The sequence below is a fragment of the Jaculus jaculus genome, chromosome 1 (assembly GCF_020740685.1).
Source record: "Jaculus jaculus isolate mJacJac1 chromosome 1, mJacJac1.mat.Y.cur, whole genome shotgun sequence".
Taxonomy (NCBI): Eukaryota; Metazoa; Chordata; class Mammalia; order Rodentia; family Dipodidae; genus Jaculus; species Jaculus jaculus.
The window spans coordinates 277909864-277932998 of NC_059102.1; the positions used below are offsets into that span (position 1 = coordinate 277909864).

The 23135-nt window shown below is 42.9% G+C and overlaps 1 protein-coding gene across 4 annotated transcripts in view; it reads left to right on the forward strand.

Annotated features, from left to right (window-relative positions):
* Positions 1–23135, forward strand: part of Ddx59 (DEAD-box helicase 59) — a 110037-nt gene that overhangs the window by 72442 nt on the left and 14460 nt on the right. The window contains exons 1-4 of one of the 4 annotated variants that reach the window (XM_045156661.1): positions 7535–7613; positions 9350–10164; positions 12275–12442; positions 16943–17032. In XM_045156661.1, the coding sequence (XP_045012596.1) occupies positions 9361–10164; positions 12275–12442; positions 16943–17032 (1062 nt within the window). In that variant the 5' untranslated portion in view covers positions 7535–7613; positions 9350–9360. Of the gene's footprint in view, positions 1–7534; positions 7614–8039; positions 8067–9349; positions 10165–12274; positions 12443–16942; positions 17033–23135 lie in introns of those variants that run through there. The other 3 variants (XM_045156675.1, XM_045156667.1, XM_045156684.1) reach the window with 3 other exon arrangements.

Sequence of the window (23135 nt, forward strand, 5' to 3'; positions counted from 1 at the left end):
ATAGCCTTTATTATATTGAGATAATGTTCCTTCTATTCCAAGTCTCTGTAGAACTTTTATCATGAAGGGATGTTGGATTTTGTCAAATGCTTTTTCTGTATCTAATGAGATGATCATGTGATTTTTGTTCTTCAATCCATTTATATAATGTATTACACTTGTGTATGTTGAACCATCCATGCATCTCTGGGATAAAGCCTACTTGGTTGAGGTGAAAGATCTTTCTGAAATATTCTTGCATTTTGTTTGCTAATATTTTGTTAAGAATTTTTGCATCTATGTTTATGAGGGAGAATGGTCTATAATTTTCTTACTTTCTTTTTTTTAATTGTTGTTCTATCTTTGTCTGGTTTTGGTATCAGGGTGATGCTGGCTTCATAGAAGGAGTTTGGTAGAATTCCTTCTTTTTCTATTTTATGGAAAAGTTTAAGCAGCATTGGTGTTAGTTCTTCCATGAAGGTCTAGTAAAATTCTCTGAATCCATCTGGGCCTGAACATTTTTTAGTTGGGAGACTTTTGATAACTGCTTGTATCTTCATACTTGTTATAGGTCTATTTAAGTGGTTAATCTCATCTTGATTTAATTTAGGTAGGTCATGTAAATCAAGGAAATCATCCATTTCTTTCAGATTTTCAAACTTAGTTGAGTATATGTTCTTGTAGTATGTCTCTATGATTTTTTGAATTTCTCTGGTATCTGTTGTGATGCTATCTTTTTCATCTCTAATTTTATTAATTTGTGTCTCTTCTCTCTTTCTTTTGGTCACATTTGCTAAGGGTTTATCTATCTTATTTATCCTTTCAAAGAACCAACTCTTTGTTTCATTGATTCTTTGGATTTTTTTTGTTTCTATTTCATTAATTTCTGCCCTAATCTTTATTATCTATTGATTTTTGGTTTGCCTTGTTCTTCTTTTTCCAAGGCTTTAAGGTGAAGCATTAGATTGTTTACTTGTGACCTTTCCTAATTTCTTTTTTTTTAATTATTTTTTTGTTTATTTTTATTTATTTATTTGAGAGTGACAGACAGAAAAGGCAGAGAGAGAAAGAGAGAGAATGGGCATGCCAGGGCTACCAGCTACTGCAAATGAACTCCAGATGCGTGCACCCCCTTGTGCATCTGGCTAACATGGGTCTTGGGGAAACGAGCCTCGAACCGGGGTCCTTAGGCTTCACAGGCAAGCACGTAACTGCTAAGCCACCTCTCCAGCCCTCTAATTTCTTAATATAGGCACTTAAAGCTATAAATTTCCCTCCTAGGACTGCCTTCATTGTGTTCCAAAGGTTTTGGTATGTTGTGTATCCATTATCATTTGATTCTATGAATTTTTTGATTTTCTTCTTGATTTCTTCATTGACCCATTCATCATTTAGTAGTGTATTGTTTAGTTTCCATGATTTTGTGTATGCTCTGTTTTCTTGCTATTGATTTGTAATTTGATCCTATTGTGATCAGATAGAGTGCAAGGAATTATTTCAGTTTTCCTGTATTTGTTAAGATTTGTTTTGTGTCCTAATATATGGTCTATTTTAGAGAATGTTCCATGTGCTGCTGAAAAGAATGTGTATTTTGCAGCATTTGCTTGAAATGTCCTGCATATATCTGCTAGGTCCATTTGTTCTATGACCTCATTTAATCCAGATGCACCTCCGTTTATTTTTTGCCAGGATGACCTGCCAATTGATGAGAGTGGGGTAAAGTCACCCACTACAACTGTGTTTGGTGTTATCTGTGATCTGAGTTCTAATAGCGTTTGTTTGATGAAGTTGGGAGCCCCCATGTTAGGGGCATATATGTTTAGGATTGTAATGTCCTCCTATTGGAGTGTGCCTTTTATCAATATAAAGTGACCTTCCTTATCTTTCCATATTAATGTTTGATTTTTCATGGTAGGGTCTTGTTCTAGCCCAGGCTGACCTGAAATTCACTATGTAGTCTCAGGGGGACCTCAAACTCATCATTGTCCTCCTACCTCTGTCTCCTAAGTGCTGGGATTAAAGGCGTGCTCCACCACGCCAGGCTTGTTTCAATCTATTCTGTGTTTGGATATCAGGTTAGATGTCATTTTCTCTAGAATTCTTTCTCTGATGTCCCATATCTGGCTTCTCTGCTCACCCTGTATATATTCTTGTGACATCCTATACTTTCCCTAGCATAGCTCTTACTATGGAATTGTCTGTCGCCTTTCCTCAGCTCTTGGGTTGATGAGGGCAAAGATCATGACTTTCTTTTTCATCATTATATTCCAACAGCAGGTACATGGTAGGTGCCATGAATCTGCTAAATGAGTAAATAATTCAACTTAGAATTTGAAATCTTGGTGTTACTAGTTATGAAGAATAGGTTCTGAAGACTGGGGCCAAATTCTGGTCTGATTCATTGTGGAGACACAAGTGGGAAAATCTCAAAGATAAGTTAGTTCTATGTTGTTAATTATGTTGTCCTGTCTTTACCTTGATGCAAATTTATACAAGGTTTCCCAGCCTCACATATTAAAAAAGTAAGGAGTAGCTCCAAGTTAATAGTATGAGACTGAGGATTCCCAGGATGAAAGAATGGTAGGCATTATTATTTCTGTACATGTCTCAACAGCACACAAGAGTAGCATACAAGTCAGCTCTCATTGCAGAATTTCCTGTTCTAAGGTGCAGCTTAAGGCAGACTCTTAGGATGGATGTGCAGGATGTGTGCATTCCATAGCTCCTATCTAATTGAGTCACTCCTGAATCTCTTCCTGCCCCTCCTTGCCACAAGGCATAATGCATAGTAAGAAGGTACAAGTGATTTTATCTGTGATTTCCATGTGGCCTATTCCTATTATAACTAACATTTTCTATGGCCCCACACTTAAAAGACCACCATAGGGCTGGAGAGATAGTTAACTGGTTGAGATACTTGCCTACAAAGCCTAAGGACCCAGATTCGATTCTCCAGGACCCATGTAAGCCAGATGCACAAGGAGGTGCATGCATCTGGAGTTCATTTGCAATGGCTAGAAGCCCTGGCGTGTCCATTCTCTCTTTTTCTCTCTCAAATAAATAAATTTTTTTTTTTTTCGAGGTAGGGTCTGTCTAGCCCAGGCTGACCTGAAGTTCACTATATAGTCTCAGGATGACCTTGAACTCACAGCAATCCTCATGCCTCTGCTGGAATTAAAGGTGTGCGCCACCACATCTGGCCACAAAGGCCTTCTGTGAAGAAGAAAAAAAAAGATGCTTAAGTTGTTCTTTGGTGAGATCAATGAGAACATATTAATTTGAGATTCTTACTAAGGAGAATTTAGGGGAACAGAGCCACATGGAAGACCTGAGCAGTCCTGATGTTTGACTTAGCCCTGAAAGAGAAGAATTGGATATCAAGTATTAGGCTTCACCCAGCCTAATTATTTAACAACTCACTTGCCGAAATGAGTTGCACCTCATTTCTAGGTTGTGAGGTAACAATGAATCACCCCACACATCAAGACTGACCACATTTCCAAGAAAACACTGAATGTGAACACTAAGATACAAGTTCAAAACTTCTGTGGGAAGCTGGGCAGGGCCAAGGAACAAGAATTGACTTGTGCTTCTAGGATTTCCTTCCAAAGGCCTGGGAAGTGCTAGGAACACTAAGATGGTGGTTGAAGCCACATCTCTTGATTGGAAACTACAGGGATATGGGTATAGATCTAGTAAAGAGGCACTTTAGTAAATTTAAGAGACAACCATGGGCTTAAATTCCTGCAAACACCACAAACTACCTGTGTAACCTTAGACAGGTTACTTAAGTGCCCTAACCTGTTTCTTCACTAGTACAATGATAAAATAGCTATTTATTGGGTTACACTGAAAATTAAACATGACAGTGTTTGCATAATGCCTGCCATACAGAGGTCTCCAGTGAAGAACTGGACTGCTCTGTAAGGTAATCTCCTGCTCTAAAATCACAAGTCAGCTGGCCATTAGCAGAGTGCTGTAAGTCAGTTTCCTTCATGTGTGTAAGGAGAGTGGCAGGGGATGGTGACTGGACACTGGTGAGTGTATTCATACCTAATATTCCATGACACTGTGAAAGGTTAAATTGCTTATAAATATTTATCTAAAACAAAATGGCCTTTAGTTCGTCAAACTAAAGTGCTCGGATAAATCTACTATTTTTATAGGGAAGTGACTGTTGGTCTATTTTATCTATCAATGAAATTGAGACAAAATGATAGCAAAGCTGAAGATAATCTTAGTAGATGGTATGAAATCTGTACTATCAGGTTCTCCACAACCCCATCTTGCAATGAAGTCCAAACTGGCCTGGAGTTGTTTTTTTTTTAACTTTTTTATTGACAACTTCCATAATTATAGACAATAAACCATAATTCCCCCACTCCCCTCCTCACAAATCCACCCTCCATCATATCTTCTCCCCCTCTCAATTAGTCTCTCTTTAATTTTGATGTCATCATATTTTCCTCCTATTATGTAGGTAGTGCCAGGCCCTGTGAGGTCATGGATATCCATGGCCTGGAATTCTTGATACTTCTGCCTCAGCCTCCTGAGTGTCAGGATTACAGGAATGTGCCACCATGCCCAGATAACATTCTTCTAGTCATTAATCTATAGAAACAATAATCCCATTAAGACTTTAAAAAAAACAACAGGTGTGGTGATGCTTGCATTTAATCCCAATACTCAGGAGGCAGAGGTAGGGGGATCACTGTGAGTTTGAAGCTACCCTGAGACTACATAGTGAATTCCACATCAGCCTGGGATACAATGAAGCCTTTCCTCAAGAAAACCAAAAAAGAGGCTGGAAAGATGGCTTAGTGGTTAGGCACTTGCTTGTGAAGCCTAAGGACCCCGGTTCAAGACTCGATTTCCCGGGACCCACATAAACCAGATGCACAAGGGGGCATATGCATCTGGAGTTCATTTGCAGTGGCTGGAGGCCCTGGTGTGTTCATTCTCTCTCTCTGCCTCTTTCTCTCTCTGTTTATCTGTCACTCTCAAATAAATAAACAACAACAACAACAACAAAAAAAAAAACAAAAGGCCGGGCATGGTGGCTCATACCTTTAATCCCAGCACCTGTGAGGCAGAGGTAGGAGGGTTGCCATGAGTTCGAGGCCACCCTGAGAATACATAGTGAATTCCAGATCGGCCTGGGCTAGAGTGAGACCCTACCTCAAAAAAAAAAAAAAAAAAAAAAAAAACCGGACTTAAAAAAAACTGAGTTGATTCTAAAATGTATATGGAAGAACAATTAAGAATAACTAAGACACTCTTGGAGAAAGCTGAAGTGGGAGAACTTGCTCTACCAGATAATCACCAAACCTATGCTCAAGCTATAAGAATAATGACAGGGTGGTACTGGCATTGGTCAAGCTGACTGGAAGAGAGCAGTGTGCCCTGAAACAGGCTTGTGCTTTTCAAAACCTTGATGTATGACCAGAATTAGTGATGATCCTACTGAACAAATAATATGACTGGCTGCAGACACAAACTAATTCCATATAATGATTTAAATATGAAAGAAAAAACCTGAAACTTTACCTGAAGGTACACAAGGATTTTTTTTTTCAGACATCAAAGTTGCTAGCTACCAAAGACGATGTTGACAAATTTAACACCATTTCCATTTTTAAAATATTTATTTATTTATTTATTTATTTGAGGGAGAGAATGGGCACACCAGGGGCTCCAGCCACTGCAAAGGATTTCCAGATGCACACGCCCCCTTGTGCATCTGGCTTACGTGAGTCCTGGAGAATTGAACTGGGGTCCATTGGCTTTGGAGACAGATGCCTTAACCGCTAAGCCATCTCTCCAACCCCCACACCCCCATTTCCAGTTTTATTCATCAAAAGAATCCATAAAGAAAGGGACAATATATGAAAAAAGTTAAATCTGATCAATTAGGTAATGCAAGTTCAGAAAGCAGTACTTATTTGCCATGGAGACAGGTGTAAAACTGAACACCTCTGCATTCTCTGGCCTGACAGTGAGTCTCCAAGGTCAAATGAGATTTATTTTGCATATATATACATAGGAGCCTTGTTAGCAATTACCAGGTGCAAAGCCAGGTTGTGTGGTATGAGGTTATATCATTTAAGAAGGGGGAGGCTTTTAAAGAAAAAGGTACATGCTGATTACAGTGGCCCAAGCTTGTAATCTCCACGCTTGGGAGGTGGAAGCAGGAGGATCAGAAATTCAGGGCTATGTTCTGCTACACAGTAAGTCTTAAGCAAGCTGGGCAACCTGAGATGCCCCCCTCACCCCAAAAAAGATACTGAATTACAAATAAATACAAAGCTCAAAAATGACTATAAGGGGAAAATAAAATATTTGTCACAAAAGCCAAGAAAGAATTACTAGAGGTTTGTGACCAACAAACTCAAAATCCATATATTTAGTGTGGTTCCTATCAACAAAGAAAAAATGCAAAGTGCTTTTCTAATCATATCTGCAGAACACTACTGAAACTTAGGATCATGGTGTTGGGAGAAGCAAGTGCCAGAGTCCTGGAGATGCCAAAAAATATTTATTTATTTGAAAGCAGAGAGAGAGGAGAGGAGGAGAGAGGAGAGCAGTGGGGAGGAGAGGGGAGGAGAGGGGAGAGGAGGAAAGGGGAGAAAAGAGACAGAGAATGGGTGCGTCAGGGCCTATAGCCACTGCAAACGAACTCCACACGCATGTGTCCCTTGTGCATTTGGCTTACGTGGATCCTGGGGAATCAAACCTGGGTCCTTTGGCTTTGCAGGCAAACGTCTTAACTCCAGCCTCCGTTGTTCCCCCCCCCCCCCCCCCCACGAGGTAGGGTCTCCCTCTAGCCCAGGCTGACCTGGAATTCACCCTGTATTCTCAGGGTGGCCTTGAACTCACGGCAATCCTACCTCTACCTCCCGAGTGTTGGGATTAAAGCCGGGCCTGGCTCCGACTTTTGTTTTATTAGTATGCTTCATACTCAACGTACTTGCCAAATCTAAAGCTTTTGCATGCATCAAATGTTAGATCGGAAAAATACTGAAAAAGCCAACAGCCAAAAATACCGTCTCTACTTATGTCCCCTACCCTGGGACATGTAGCCGCAGAAGTTAGCGGAGCAGAGAAATGGCAACCCGCAGGGACCCAGAGCAAGGAGCAGCGAAGTGGAGGCTCGGGGTGGGACCGCGCGCCCCGAACGTGAACCACTCTGGTCTGGGACGTGGGTTTCGGGGCCCAGCGCGGCCTTGGCGCTCGGCGCAGGCAGACTCGCCGCTTTCGCAGTGTGCCAGGTCCGCCCGCGCCGCCCTTCCGCGCCTTTCCCGGCCCACTGGCTCGTTCACCAGTCTCGCTCACTCCATTACGTAAATCCTTCCACAAGGACGCCCACACCCTAACCCCTCCACGCACAGCCCGCGGGCGGCGGCCGGGGCGGCTCGAGCTCCGGGCCTCGGCCCCCGGCCCCGCCCGCCCGCCCGCCCGCCCGCGCCAAGCCCAGCGCCAGGGCCAGGCCCCGCCCCAAACCCGGAGCCCGCCGGGCCGCCGACCGGAAGCTCTGCCCAGCGCCTCAACAAGCTACGGGCCCACGCCCCGGAAACTCAGGACCCCCCGTCCCGCGGCCGGTCTTCCCGAAGCGGGGCGCCAGGCCGCTGCGGCAGGTGGGGCCCCGGCGCCGCCCTCCGACCCCTCCGGCGGCGCGACGTGCACGCGCCTCGGGCGCGGGGCCGCGGGCTGGGTGGGAGCGCGCGGGGCGGCGGAGGCGGGCGGGGCGAGGCGGGGCGGGGCGGGGCGGGGCGGCGCCGCGGGTCCGGCGGGTTCTGTGGCCACTGCAAGACTAGCGTTCCGAGCTGGCCGCTGCCTGAGACCTAGGGTGGCCATTGTAGACGCTTACTGGCGTTATTACAGTTTCTCTGGAAAATGGAATCTGACAAGTTCTTTTGGTTGTCTTGAAAGGAATAATATAACACTTCATAGTCCCCAAATTTAATTTAAAATGTTCTTTTCCGAGCCGGGCGTGGTAGCGCACGCCTTTAATCCCAGCACTCAGGAGGCAGAGGTAGGAGGATCGCCATGAGTTCGAGGCCACCCTGAGGCTGCATAGTGAATTCCAGGTCAGCTTGGGTTAGTGACACCCTACCTTGAAAAACCTCCCCCCCAAATATATATATAAAATGTTCTTTCCCAATTAACAGTTTGTAAAAACATTTATGTAACTAGTGCTTGTATCCTGAAGAAAGTGTTTGGTCTCTGACATTTAAAAATTGAGACCCTGCCTCCAAAACAAACAAAGACTATTGTGAATTTAAATAAATAAACAATCTCTGGGTGACTCACTTTCTTCAAGTGTAATTTTTTTTTTTTTTCAAGGTAGGGTCTCACTCTAACCCAGGCTGACCTGGAATTCACTATGTAATCTCAGCGTGGCCTTGCACTCTGGGTGATCCTCCTACCTCTGCCTCCCTAGCAGTTCCTTTTCTTTTTCCTTCCTGGTGTTGAACCTATCATCTGAAATGCTAGGCAAGTGCTTGAGCACCAACCACATAAATACACATATATTTATTATGCTATGTGGTATAAAATAGCATATTGTTCTGTATGGTTTGTGGGTTTCATTTTAAAGACTTAAATTGCTAAATACTCAGTGAAAATGTGATAGGTTTACTGTAGAACTTCTGTAATATCTGATGCTGAGAGTGTATGTGATCAGTAAACAAAAATAGGCAGTGTAAGATGGGCATGGTGGCGCACGCCTGTAATCCCAGCACTTGAGAGGCAGAGGGAGGAGGATCGCCATGAGTTAGAGGCCAGCCTGAGAAGACACAGTGAATTCCAGGTCAGCATGAACTAGAGTGAGACCTTACCTCAACAACAACAACAAAAAAAATTTTTTTAATTAATTAATTAATTTATTTATTTATTTATTTATTTATTTGAGAGCGACAGACGCAGAGAGAAAGACAGAGGGAGAGAGAGAGAATGGGCGTGCCAGGGCTTCCAGCCTCTGCAAACGAACTCCAGACGTGTACGCCCCCTTGTGCATCTGGCTAACGTGGGACCTGGGGAACCGAGCCTCGAACCGGGGTCCTTAGGCTTCACAGGCAAGCGCTTAACCACTAAGCCATCTCTCCAGCCCAACAAAAATTTTTTAAATAGGCAGTGTGCACAAGGCTATGGTAAGCAGTGTGCAGTTTGACTATTTCTGTCTGTGAGGAAAAGGACTCTTCCCCCACTTCCAGATGAAATTGGTAACATGAAGAAAAGCTTAGCATAAATAATATCATGATGTCTTCTCTGTTGCTTTGAGGTAAAGCTCTGGGACACATAATCATATGGTACTTTACATGAAAGCTTAATTGAGGGTAAAATATATCTCACTATGTGATTTCCTCAACAGAATCTTGAAGGATGTTTGTTCCAAGATCCTTGAAAATCAAGAGGAATTCTAATGATGACGTCAAAAGCTGTGTAGCTAAGAAAAGTAAACCAGAAGCAGATCTTCAGCTGGACAAGGGCAGAGATGTTCCAGTGGATGCTTTAGTGACAAAAGAAGCTGCTGCACCAAATAGGTCCAGCAGTGAACCAGGATCCTTGCCCAGTCCAGCTGGCCAGTTGGCTGAGGTCTGCTTGGTCGGACCTGAACAGAATGTGAAGGATGGTTGTCCATCAGAAGAGCCTGTAAAGTCATTTTCCAAAACTCAGCGCTGGGCAGAACCTGGGGAGCCAGTCTGTGTTGTCTGTGGTCGTTATGGAGAGTATATCTGTGATAAGACAGATGAAGATGTGTGTAGCTTAGAGTGCAAAGCGAAACATCTGCTACAAGTTAAGGAAAAGGAAGAGAAACTAAAAGTCAGCAGCCCGCAGAAAACTGCCTGTGAGCCAGAGTCTCCACTGAACGATTTTTACGTTTACAAAGAGCACCCCTTTATTGTGAACCTTGGGGAGGACCAGATTGAAAACCTTAAACAGCAGTTAGGAATTTCAGTCCAAGGGCAAGAAGTCACCAGGCCCATCATTGACTTTGAACATTGTGGCTTCCCTGAGATCTTAAATGACAACTTGAAGAAATCAGGCTATGAAGTGCCAACCCCCATCCAAATGCAGATGATCCCTGTGGGACTTCTGGGAAGAGACATTCTGGCCAGTGCAGACACTGGCTCAGGAAAAACAGTTGCTTTTCTTCTTCCTGTTATCATCCGAGCTTTATTTGAGGTAATTGGTAGAGTTCACATGCATTATTCTCAGAAACAGATATTTTACTAAGTTCCATCCTTTAATAAATTTGCAAACTGCAACTTTTTCCTTTTTTTTTTTTTTTTTTTTGAAGTAGCGTCTCACACTAGCCCAGGATGACCTGGCACTCACTGTAGTGCCAGGCTAGCCTCAAACTCACGGTGATCCTCTTACCCCTGCCCCTGAGTGCTGGGACTAAAGGCATGTGCCGCCACACTCAGTTTACAACTGTTTTTAACTTTAGTCACTGAAACTCCTGGTGATCTTGCTTCTGTTAACACGCAAAGTATAATTTTAGAGAATTTTGTCATATTGAAGACCTAAAAATTAATTTCCTCACAAAACACTTTTTATTTTTAACAGATTTTCTATTAAAAGAATAAAGCTTTTGATGTGGAGGAACAGTCATGCTTACCATATGAGCTGCCGTTTATGTGTCTGTTGATGCTCTTTAGATTTTGAAGCACTTGACTGCTGTGTTCAGGTTTTTGTTGTTGTTGTTGTTTGGGGTTTTTTGTTTTTTTGTTTTTGGTGACAGGTTCTCATGTAGCCCTGAAAGTCACTTTATAACCATGGATGACCTTGAACTTCTGATCTTCCTGTTTCTACCTTGAATGCACCACCATGCCTGTTTCAAAGTTAAAACTTTTGTACCATTTACATGGCTAATCTTAAAATAATACTGCCTTACTGCTGGCCATGGTAGCATAGGTTTGTAATCCCAACATTCTAGACTCTGAGGCAGGAGGATTGCAAGTTTCAGAGAAGTCTGAGCTACATAGTGATACCCTACCTCAAACAAGACAAAAATACTACTTGTCTTACTTGCTAGCTTATAGTATATGAAGCATTTTCATACATCAACAAACACTTGTATAATTATTGTTTCCTAGTACAGGTTGAGTATTACTTATTTGAAAGTTTTCCCCAAGTTTAGAATATTTGCATAGATTTTACTGGTTGAACATTCCTAATCCAGAAATAAAAAATACAAAGTTCTATCTGGGGATGGTAGAACAGGCCTTTAATCCCAGCACTGGGGAGGCAGAGGTAGGAGGGTCGCCGTGAGTTTGAGGCCACCCTGAGAATAGAATGAATTCCAGGTCGGCCTGGGCTAGAGTGAGACCCTACCTCGAAAAACAAAAACAAAAAAAAAATAAATACAAAGTTCTATAGAATTTAAAACTTTTTTGAACATCGTGTTGGTGCTCAAAATGTTCTTTTTAAAAAATAATATTTATTTATTTGAGAGAGAGAGAAAGAATGGACATGCCAGAGCCTCTGGTCATTGCAAATGAACTCCAGAGTTCCATTCCCCAGTACCCAGTTAACACCAACTATACAAGGGACACATGAGTCTGGAGTTCATTTGCAGGGGCTAGAGGACCTGGTACCCTGGTTTTTCTCACGTTCTGTCTGCTTCTCTCTCTGTGTTTCTCAAGTAAATACATAAATGGATCTATAAAGGAAAAAATGGGAGGTAGATGCCTCACATATATATGTATATAAAAGTTCTTTGGAGCAAGGCATGATGGCGCACACCTTTAATCCCAGCACTCCAGAGGCAGAGGTAGGAGGATCACTGTGAGGCCATCCTGAAACTACATAGTGAATGTAGTAAAATAATTTTTTTAAATTATAAATTAAAAAAATAAACAAAATTCACTATGTAGTAAAAAAATTAAAAAACAAATAAGTAACAAAGTTTGTTGGACAGAGAAAGAAGTGATATGAAAGAGCAGAAATCTAAGCTCTGATGGATCTTGATGGTGACTGGAATTTCCTCTTGGGAGAGAATGGCTAGAGATTGTAGGGTCCAGTTAACTAGAAGCAGCTCTTTAGTTTTCCCACCTTGTTTACTGTGGACACTTTGTCCTGCCCTACTTTTGATATTTAATTGCTCATTTGAGTTATGTAAGAAATGGGATTAATTTATGATCATTTTTGGAGGAAAAATCTGCATGTAGTGAACAAAAGGCAAGAAGACTCATATCATGGGATAATGGTGAAATATTTCTAATGACACTGAAGATGGAGTTCATATCACCAGGAATTCCTTGTTTCTGACTTCTTTTTTATGTCTTTCCAGAGCAAAACTCCATCTGCACTCATTCTTACACCAACGAGAGAGTTAGCCATTCAGATAGAGAGACAGGCTAAGGAACTGATGAGTGGTCTGCCACGGATGAAGACCGTGCTTCTTGTAGGGGGCTTACCTTTACCCCCACAGCTTTATCGCCTGAAGCAGCATGTTAAGGTAAGTGCCCAGAAAATTTTTGGGGCTGCTAGTGACCAGTCTGACCAAAACCAACTCTGGATTGAGTGAGATTTTGTCTCAAGAAAACATGGTGATGAGCAATAGAGGTTACTTGCCTCCACATGCACACATATGGGTACACACTTGTGCACACACACAAGGTAAATAATAAAATAGCTGGGCATGGTGGCGCACGCCTTTAATCCAGCACTTGGGAGGCAGAGGTAGGAGGATAGCCATGAGTTCGAGGCCACCGTGAGACTACATACATCCAGATCAGCTTGGGCTAGCGTGAGTCTCTACCTTGAAAAACCAAAAAATAAATAAATAAAAGAAATAAAGCTCGGCGTGGTGACGCATGCCTTCAATCCCAGCACTCGGCAGGCTGAGGTAGGAGGATTGCTGTGAGTTCAAGACCACCCTGAGACTGCATAGTGAATTCCAGGTTAACTAGAACTAGAATGCAACCCTACCTCGAAAGAAAGAAAGAAAAAAATTAATAACATAAGTTTATTTTAGGGCTGGAGAAATGGCTTAGTGGTTAAGGCACTTGCCTGCCAAGCCTAAAAATTCAGGTTTGATTCCCTTGTACCCACATTTTCAGTGGCTGGAGGCCCTGACACACCACCTCTCTCTTTCTCTATCTGCCTCTTTCTTTTTCTCTAGCAAATAAATAAGTGAATAAAAAAATTTTAAAGTGTAGTTGAGCATGGTGTTGCACACTTAATCCCAGTGCTTGGGAGGCAGAGGTAGGATGATCTCCCAGAGTTGGAGGCCACCCTGAGACTACATAGTGAATTTCAGGTCAGCCTGGGCTAGAGTGAAAGCCTACCTTGAAACACCCTCCCAATTTTTTTTTCTTTTTTTCTTTTTTTTGGTTTTTCGAGGTAGGGTCTCACTCTGGCTCAGGCTGACCTGGAATTCACTATGGAGTCTCAGGGTGGCCTCGAACTCACAGCAATCCTCCTACCTCTGCCTCCCGAGTGCCAATTTTTAAAATTTATTTTTATTTATTTATTTGAGAGTGACAGGCAGAGAGAAAGTGGCATATATATATAGAGAGAGAGAGAATAGGTGTACCAGGGCCTCCATCCATTGCAAACGAACTCCAGATGCGTGCGCCCCCTTGTGCGTCTGGCTAACGTGGGTCCTGGGGAATCGAGCTTCGAACTGGTGTCCTTAGGCTTCACAGGCAAGTGCTTAACTGCTAAGCCATCTCTCCAGCAACCCCTCCAATTTTTTTTTAAAGTGTTATTTTATATAAGAAAGGAATGGAATACAATTTACTGTTGGATGGCAAGTATTGTTAGATATTCTCATGTGGATTATCTCAGGCACCATCACATTTACTCTGAAGGTGGGTTTCTATATCCCTTCTTTTACTGTTGCGAACATGGACCTCAGAAATCTGGACTTTTAAAATACCCAATCAATAACACTTGGCCAAACTGAAACCTTATTTTATCTGACTTGGATCCTTCCTTCACTGTGCTACTCTGTGTAGTCTAAATTTTTTGGTATATAAAAGTATGTGAGCCAGGCGTGGTGGCACACATCTTTAATCCCAGCACTCGGGAGGCAGAGGTAGGAGGGTTGCCGTGAGTTCAAGGCCACCCTGAGACTCCATAGTGAATTCCAGGTCAGCCTGGGCTACAATAAAACCCTACCTTGAAAAAAAAAAAAAAGTATGTGAAAGTAATGTCTAATTGTAGCTTAGGAATTCATTAGCCATATTACTTATTTTACTTCAGTGGGCTTCAGCTTTCTTGAGTATGAATAGTTGAACAGAATTGCCATTTAAGACAATTAAGCTTAGCCAGAAAGTTGGCACCGAAGCTGACCAGTCAAATTGGGCTGTAGGCTTGGTGCATTAGCTGTGTTCAGGAGGCCTCCTGCTATTCTGAACAATAACTTTTTTTCATAGTATAGAATTGAATACTATGTATGTGGATATATAGGTGCCAATTCTAATAGCTCTTCACTAATTTTGATTTTTCTTTTTTTTTTTTTTTTTTTTGAGGTAGGTTCTCGTTCTGGCCCAGGCTAACCTGGAATTCACTATACACTCTCAGGCTGGCCTCAAACTCATGGCAGTCCTCCTACCTCTGCTTCCTGAGTGCTGGGATTAAAGGTGTGTGCCACCACGCCTGGCTAACAAGTAATTTTTTCTTCTTTTTATTTATTTATTTATTTGAGATAGAGAGGAGGAGAAAGAGAGAATGAGAATAGGTGCACCAGGGGCTCTAGCCATCACACACGTGCCACCAGTCTATTTGGCTTTTGTGGGACCTGGAGAATCGAACCAGGGTCCTTAGGCTTCGCAGGCATGCAACTAATTTTGAAGTTCCTTTCTTCCTTCTATTGTTTGTTTGTTTGTCAGCCCATGCTGACCTGGAATTCATTATGTAGTCTCAGGATGACCTTGAACTCACAGCAATCCTCCTACCTCTGCCTCCTGAGTGCTGGGATTAAAATCCTTCTATTTTTTTCTAGACAGGCTGATGTATATAGCCCACACTAGCTTCAAACTCAAGACCCTCTCACCTCAACCTCTTGAATGCTGGGATTGGGCCACTATGCTGGCTGCAATTCCATTTAAAAATAAAAAGTTAATGCATTGGAGAAAATCTCCAGCTTGCAATATTTAGTAATTTACTTATGATTAGGTACAATGTTTTCACACATTTTAAAATCTCCAACTTAGGGGCTAGAGAGATGGCTCAGCAGTTAAGGTGTGGCCTGCAAAGTCTAAGGATTCTAGTTCCATTCCTCAGTACCCACTTAAAGCCAAATTTACAAGGGGCACATGCGTCTGGAGTTCATTTGCACTGGCTAGAGGCCCTGGTGCCCTCGTTCTCTCACTTTCTATCTGCTTCTCCCTATCTCAAATATGTGTGTGTGTGTGTGTGTGTGTGTGTGTGTGTATTCTTTTTTTTTTTGGTCTTTCAAGGTAGGGTCACACATCTAGCTCAGGCTGACCTGGAATTCACTATGTAGTCCCAGGGTGACCTTGAACTCACACTGGTCCTCCTACCTCCCAAGTACTGGGATTAAAGGTGTGTGCCACCATGCCCAGCTGTATGTAAGTTTGACAGAGAAAATTGCTACCTACTTTTTGCATTCATTGATTTGACCATTCCTGCTATGTGTGATCAATCTCCCACCATTAGCACTGTCCCCTCCCCTACAACCATATCTCCTTGCCAGGCTTCACTCCCTTCATGCCCCTCAGGTTCTATCCCCTATGCTACACTGCCCCCATCCCTCTGCTGCTCTCCCACCTCTCAGGCCAGCCTTGTTCCCCCAAGCCAGGCATGTTGGCACACGCCTTTAATCCCAGCACTCGGGAGACAGAGGTAGGAGCATCACCATGAGTTTGAGGTCAGTCTGACATTACACAGTGAATTCCTGGTCAGCCTGGACTAGAGTGAAACCCTATCTCTAAAAACCAAAAAATAAAAAATAAATCAAGGGAAGCATTGCAAGATTGAAAGGAGAATGCAGCTTCTAAACCAGCAGGGGTGCATGCATAGTTGCTAAATTCACTCAGAATAATTGATTAAATATGATCTGAATGTTTGTGATAAACACTATATCTCTATGGATTCAGAGCCTATAATCCTGAGGTGGTGGTAGTCTCAGTGGTTACCGTGGATATGTGTTTGAAACATGGAATATAATTGAATATATTACTTGTAATTCTGTTACATCAAGTAATGTCTCATTTAATCTTCATGGTGATTATTATTTTCATTTTATGGATGATAGAACAAATAGGCCAGTATTGTGTAAATGCTAGAGCCAGGATTGCTATTGAAGTTTGTTCAACTAAAAAGCCTCATGCTATTATTTCAACTAGTGTATTATAAAACTTTTAAGAGCCTTGTGTAATCTTAGAAGTCATTGTACCCAGCCTCTTAATTTAAAAATGGATTAACAGTCCCAAGAGGTTAAGGAATTTGTCTCTAGTCATCGAGCCAAGTGGCTGGCACACTGACTCGGAGGCCCTTCCTGCCCCTGCCACCTCTCAGCATCACGAGTGCCATTTCCCACCGTCAGCTTTCCGCCTGTAAGCCTTGCTGCCTCCCTGCCTCAGCACTTGCGTACATGTTCTTCCCTCTGCCTGGGCCACTCAGCTTCGCCCACTAACACTTTCGGTTTGTCTTTGTGTTTCCTAGGGCTATGATACTTGACCAGCATTTACATATTTTCTGTGTTTCTTCTTTCAGATGACAGGTTTCCTGAGAGCAGGAACTATGTATGATTTACCTATTATATATAATTCTGAACCCTTAACACAGTATCTAGCATATATTAGTTGATAAAAATGGAATAACTGGCCAGATGTGGTACACAACTGTAGTCCCAGTACTCAGATGGTGGAAGCAGGAAGATGGTGAATTTGGAGCAAACCTGGAATAAGAGAGATCCTGTCTCAAAAGAAATAAGTAGAATGAATAAGTTATCTGACTTTTTAATTTGCTTTTCTTTTTTATTCAGGTTATCATAGCAACTCCTGGACGACTTCTGGATATAATAAAACAGAGCTCTGTAACACTTGGTGGCATAAAAATTGTAGTAGTAGATGAAGTAAGTAGATGAAGTTTAAAAAACAGTCACATAATTTAATATAATTTATAAAAAGTATGTTGTAGTTATGTATTGTCATTGTGTAGAGTGTTTTCTTCCTGAATGGAATCAAAATGACAGTAGTGGTTCTTTTCTGGCTCCATGCACACTGCAGTGAAACTCAGGCATAGTTCACTAAAGTTACCCAGAACTGTTTTGTTTTTGTAAAGATTTATTTATTTATTAGAGACAGAGAGAAAGGCAGAGAGAGCAAGACAGAGAGAGAATGGGCATGCCAGGGTCTCCAGCCACTGCAAAAGAACTCCAGACGCATGTGCCACCATATGCATCTGGCTTACATAGGACCTGGAGAATTGAACTGGGTCCTTAGGTTTTGTAGGCAAGTACCTTAACTGCTAAGCCATTTCTCCAGCCCCAGAACTGGTGTTTTGTTTTTTTTTTCCTGATTGACAACACAAATTTAGCAGGCATTATATTCTCAATGATAAGTTTTTTTTTAGTTTTGTTGTGTGATTTATTTTGTTTTGCTATACTGAGAATTGAACCCTGGGCCTTGTGCATGCTAGGCAAGCACTCCACCTCTGAGCTATATCCCTAGCCTCACGGTGAGGTGTGTTGTATGGTGTGTGTGTATAGTGCATGCATGTGTGTGTGCAGGTGTGCATGTGAAGGACAGAAGAGAACATCAGGTGTTCTCTCATTAGTAATGAACATTTTCTTTCCCTGAGACGCAGTCTTTCTCTCAACCTGGAGCTGTTGTCTGTCAGCGAGCCCCAGCAATTCTCCCAATTCTCTGGTCTTCCTTCTACCACTAGAGTTATAGACATGCCATGAATGGCCATGTCCAGCCTTTTTCTTTTCTTTCTTAATTTTTACTTATTTCTTTATTTTGGTTTTTCAAGATAGGGTCTCACTCTAGCTCAGGCTGACCTGGAATTCACTATGTAGTCTCAGGGTGGCCTCGAACTCATGGTAGTCCTCCTACTTCCGCCTCCCAAGTGCTGGGATTAAAGGCATGACCACCATGCCTGGCCTTCTTTACTTTTTAAAAAAACCATGAGTTCTGGGCTGTAGAGATGGCTTAGAGAGGTAAGACGCTTGCCTGTGAGGCCTAAGGACCCAGGTTTGATAAAGAGCCAGGTTTGATTCCCCAGTACCCATGTAAAGCCAGATGCACAAGATGGCACATGTATCTAGAGGTCATTTGCAATGGCTGGAAGCCCTGGCACACCTGTTTTCTCTCTCAATCTGCCTCTTTCTCTTTCTCCCTCTCTCAAATAAATGAATCAATAAAATATTTTAAAAATAACATGAGTTCTTGGGAGTTGAACTTGGTGGTCTCTTGCCTGAGAGGCCCTCGTGCTTAAGTGGCAAGTGCTAGCAACCACTGAGCCACCTCCCCAGCCCAGTGACTTTATGTTTCTTGTCATTTATCTTCTCAAATAAAGAGTCTGTGATACTAATTATTAACAGGAATTATGGAAGAAGCTAATAATGTTTACTTGGCATTTTTTGTCCTTTTTCTGTAAGCACATAGGCACAATGGTTGTAGAAATGCTTGTTGTTATAACCCATAGAGACATTTTGTACTTCTAGCTTATGCAGCATGATGTGCACTAGTATGCATTTTGTGAGGGATTTTTTTTTTTTCCCTAGGTAGGGTCTCTCTAGCCCAGGCTGATCTGGAATTCACTATGGAATCTCAGGGTGGCCTCAAACTCACAGCAATCCTGCTACCTCTGCCTCCCAAGTGCTGGAATTAAAGGTGTGTGCCACCACACCTAGCCTATATTTTATCTTATTTTGTTTTATGTATTATAACAGGTTAGACTCTTTTTAAAATATTTTATTTATTTAGTTAACAGAGAGAAAGAGAGACAGAGAATGAGTACACCAGAGCCTATAACCACTGCAAACAAACTCCAGATGCATGTGCCACCTTGTGCATCTGGCTTACATGGGTACTAGGGAATCAAACCTGGGTCCTTAGGCTTCATAGGCCAGTGCCTTAACTGCTAAGCCATCTCTCCAGCTCAGGTTATACTCCTTTATCCCCTTGCCCTGGACTTCCATTACCCTGGGGGCCCTCCTCGGTGGGGATATGATATGATGGTGGGGTCATGCAGGCCTCAGTCAGTTCCTATGGGGCAGGGGAGCGGGACCTGTGCCTCGGGGTATTCCTACCCAATCTGTGGCTCACAGTCTTTCAGCCTCCTCTTCCTTTCCCTGAGCAATGGCAGGCCTGTTGGCAGTCTGATTTAGTATTGAATTTTTTGTAGCCTCTGGATTTCTGCTTTCATAGGTTTTGATTGATCACTGTGTCTGTTACTACCATCCTAGAGCTGGTTGTCAGGCTAGATTTAAGAGCATTATTCATGTTGCCACTTTGTCTGCAGTTTTTCCTGGGCTCTGGCAGATGTGGTAGAGGTGGCGCATCTCGTGGTGGGCAAGTGGCTCTCTTGTCTTATTGACGGGCCTTGGCTCTCCTCTGTTTTCTCTGCCATAATGGCGTGCCGCCCTGCTCTCAGCTGACCCTTTGCTGATTTTCTACTATGCATATTATGATAATGGTTTGATTATAGCCCATCGTGCAGATAAGCATGAGAACACAGAACCTGTGCCATCCCATGGGGCAATGTTATCCCTGTCTCCAGGGCACATTTACCTTTCATGTCCCACCAGCAGTGCCAGTAGAGGCTTGGTGTTGCACAGGGCTGTAGAAGTGCATGATGCCAGGCTCTGACCAGCAGTCACATCCCAGTGCACCCTCGTGGGCTCTGGTGCCAGGCTCTGACTAGCAGTCACATCCCAGTGCGCCCTTGTGGGCTCTGGTGCCAGGCTCTGGCCAACAGTCACATCCTGGTGTGCCCTCGTGGGCCCTGGTGCCAGGCTCTGGCGAGCAGTCACATCCTGGTGTGCACTTGTGGGCTCCTGTAAGAAGCAGTGGGATACTGTCAGGTGTAGAAGATGATGTAGCCAAAACCATAATTTAAACATGTTTATCATTTCCTGTGAGAGCTTGGGGCAAGCTATTCTCTGGAACAGAAGTGAGGATAAAGAATGCTGGTGGAAATGCACCATCCACAATCCGCAGGGGGGATGACAGGGAGAAGGCTAACAATGGCACCACCATGGCTGTACACACACTATACACATAACTAATTAAAAAAAGAATGCTGGTGAAGAGCTGGGCGTGGTAGTGCACACCTTTAATCCCAGCACTCGGGAGGCAGAGATAGAAGGATCGCCAAGAGCTCAAGACCACCCCGAGAATACATAGTGAATTCCAGGTCAGCCTGGACTAGAGTGAAACCCTACCTTGCGGGAGGGGCAAGAGGCATGCTCGACCTACCTACTGAGATAGCAGAAGTACTCATATGGATGATGTAAGCCAGTGACTGCTTTCTTTAATGGTGCAGATAGTAAATATAGGCTAAGACTATTAGGGTCTTTGTAAAACTAATCCATATAACCATAGACAGTATGACAATAATGGTCACGGGCATGGATGCACATGCTTGTAATACCATGTATTCTAGTGGCTGAAATAGGAGAATCTTGAGTTCAAGGCCTGCCTGGGCTATATAGTAAAATATTGCCTAAAGAAAACCCAAACAAATAAAACCCAGGTGTGGGGCAAATGTTTTAACCTCAGCGCTTATTCAGAGGGATAGAAGCAGGAGGATCTTGAGTTCTGCTTGAGCTCCATACTCAAAAAATCAAGAGCTGGGAGTGTGATTTATGGTGAAGCATGTACAAAACCTTGGGTTCCATTTGTAGCAGTGGCTGGGGGCGGTGGGAGAAGGAAGGGAAGGGAAGGAAAAGGAGAAAGACTGGGAAGTCTGTGCTCTCTGTTTTCTTTACCTCTTACTTTGAAATAAACTTTATTTTAAGCAAAAGAAGGAAGGGAGGAAGGGAGGGAGGGAGGGGAAGAAGAAAAGATAGAAGGAAAGAAGGGAAGGGAAGAAGAAAGGACAAATAAAATATAGAAGGAAGGAAGGGAGGGAGGAAGGGAAAGAAAGAGGATGTGACTGAGTACCACAAAACAGGTATGATTGTGAGAGCCATAGTTTACCAATCACTGTAACTGTTAGTACAATAATAAGACTCTACAGTATGCTGATAGTCTAGTACAAATAAGGTCAGAAGAAGAGAGAGTAAGTGCATTGGCACTATGAAAAACTAGCTTCTTAAAGGTAATGGGATTTAACTGTTCCTCAAAAGTTGGAAAAAGATGCTGGGTATGGTGGCACACACCTTTAATTTCAGCACTCGGGAGGCAGAGGTAGGAGGATCACTGAGTTCAAGGCTGCCCTAAGACTACATAGTAAATTCCAGGTCAGCCTGGGCTAGAGTGAGACACTACCTTGAAAAAAAAAGTTGGAAAATTATTTACAAACTAGAGGACATATCAGATATGCCAGTGAAGAGATTAACATAAACAGTCAGAAAGCCCAAGTGTCGTCTGAAGGGCACAGGAATGAGAAAAACCAGCTAGAAGAATTCTTCCTGAGAAATAATAGGAAATAGAGTTGGGTAGCTAGGGTGGGGTCAAATTATAGAGGGCTCTGAAAGAGAGGCAGAGGACTTTGGATTTGATGTGGGAGACAGTGAGGCTTTCTAAATTATTGAGTTGGGGTGTAGCATGTTGAAAGTGGTGGTTTAGGACAGTTATTCCCCTTTTCAGTAAGAGATGTTAAAGAAGAAAGACCCCATGAGACCATGCAGCCAGCAATCCATACAAGGGGTGAAGGGGTCACTGGCAGGGTGGAGACCCAAGGACTGAAGGGTTAAATCTGAAAGTCGCGGTCATCATTTATGAGTCCTCTGATGACTGCGTGTGAGGGAGGAGGAAGGCAGCTGTAGAGGTGACTCCGAAAATTATAGCTGTGCTTATAATTTTAGAAAAGGGTCAGTGGGTAAATGCTGGGTCCTGACAATACTGTTTTAATTTGGCTTCCATGTGAATGATGGAAAAAGGGGAAACATTTTCTAGAGGCAGGAAATGGGCACTGGAGTCCATGTGGCAATATGGTTTTTCTAAGGAAGAAGACTGGAGGGAGATGAACAGATAAAACTGAGGTTGAGGGCCTGCTGTGGAGAGTTAGCAGCTGACAGTGTGACAGAGGGGAACCTGGAATGAATGAGACCCTGATGGCACTGCCCCTGGAGAAGAGTGAGGACTAAAAGAATTCCTTGAGCTCTGCTCATTCTGCTGTGTCACCTTTCTGTGTCTCCTGTCAGGCCTCTTTTTGACCTAGACTTCTCTCCTTCCCTATCCTCCTGCCTCTTCCTCCTCAGTGCTGCAGATTGAGGGACTTAAAGACTATCCCTCCCTTCCCCAGACCAAGACCTCAGGCCTTCTTTCCCATGTTCTGTTGAACTTGATTATTTTCTTTCTTTTTTTTTTTTTCTTTCTTTGTTTTTTTTTTTTGGTTTTTTTGAGGTAGGGTCTCGCTTTAGCTCAGGCTGACCTGGAATTCATTATGTAGTCTCAGGGTGGCCTTCAACTCATGGCAATCCCACCTCTGCCTCCTGAGTGCTGGGGTTTTCTTTTATGTTGTGTTCCTGGCTGTATCCCAACAACCAGGTTCCGAATCTGACCAACTTTGCCCAGTGATAAGAATCACCAGGAGTCAGGCCTGGTGGCTCTGACCTGTAATCCTACCCCTTAGGAAGCTGAAGCAGGAGGATAGGTTCCAATATAGCCAGGGCTACATGGTACCTCAAAGCAAGCAAACAAAAAACCCATAAAACTCCTCTTCCATGCTCAATGAATGCATTAGAAGATCTGACCTCTCAGTTGGATATGCTGATTCAGTAAGTTGGAGTTGGAGCCCAGGTATTTTTAAAAATTTACTCCATGTAGTCAGGTGTGGTGGCGTACTACATAGTGAATTCCCAGACAGTCTGGGCAAAAGTGAGATCCTACCTTGAAAAATAAAACAAAAAAAATTCACTCCAGGTGATTGTTTTTCCCCCCTACAAGTTTGGAACAGTCTTGTAAGTTGTCAGTTAGGTGCTTCATTACTGCTTCAGATCAATGAAATACTTTTTTTTTTTTTTTTTTTTTTGAGGTAGGGTCTCACTCTAGCTCAGTCTG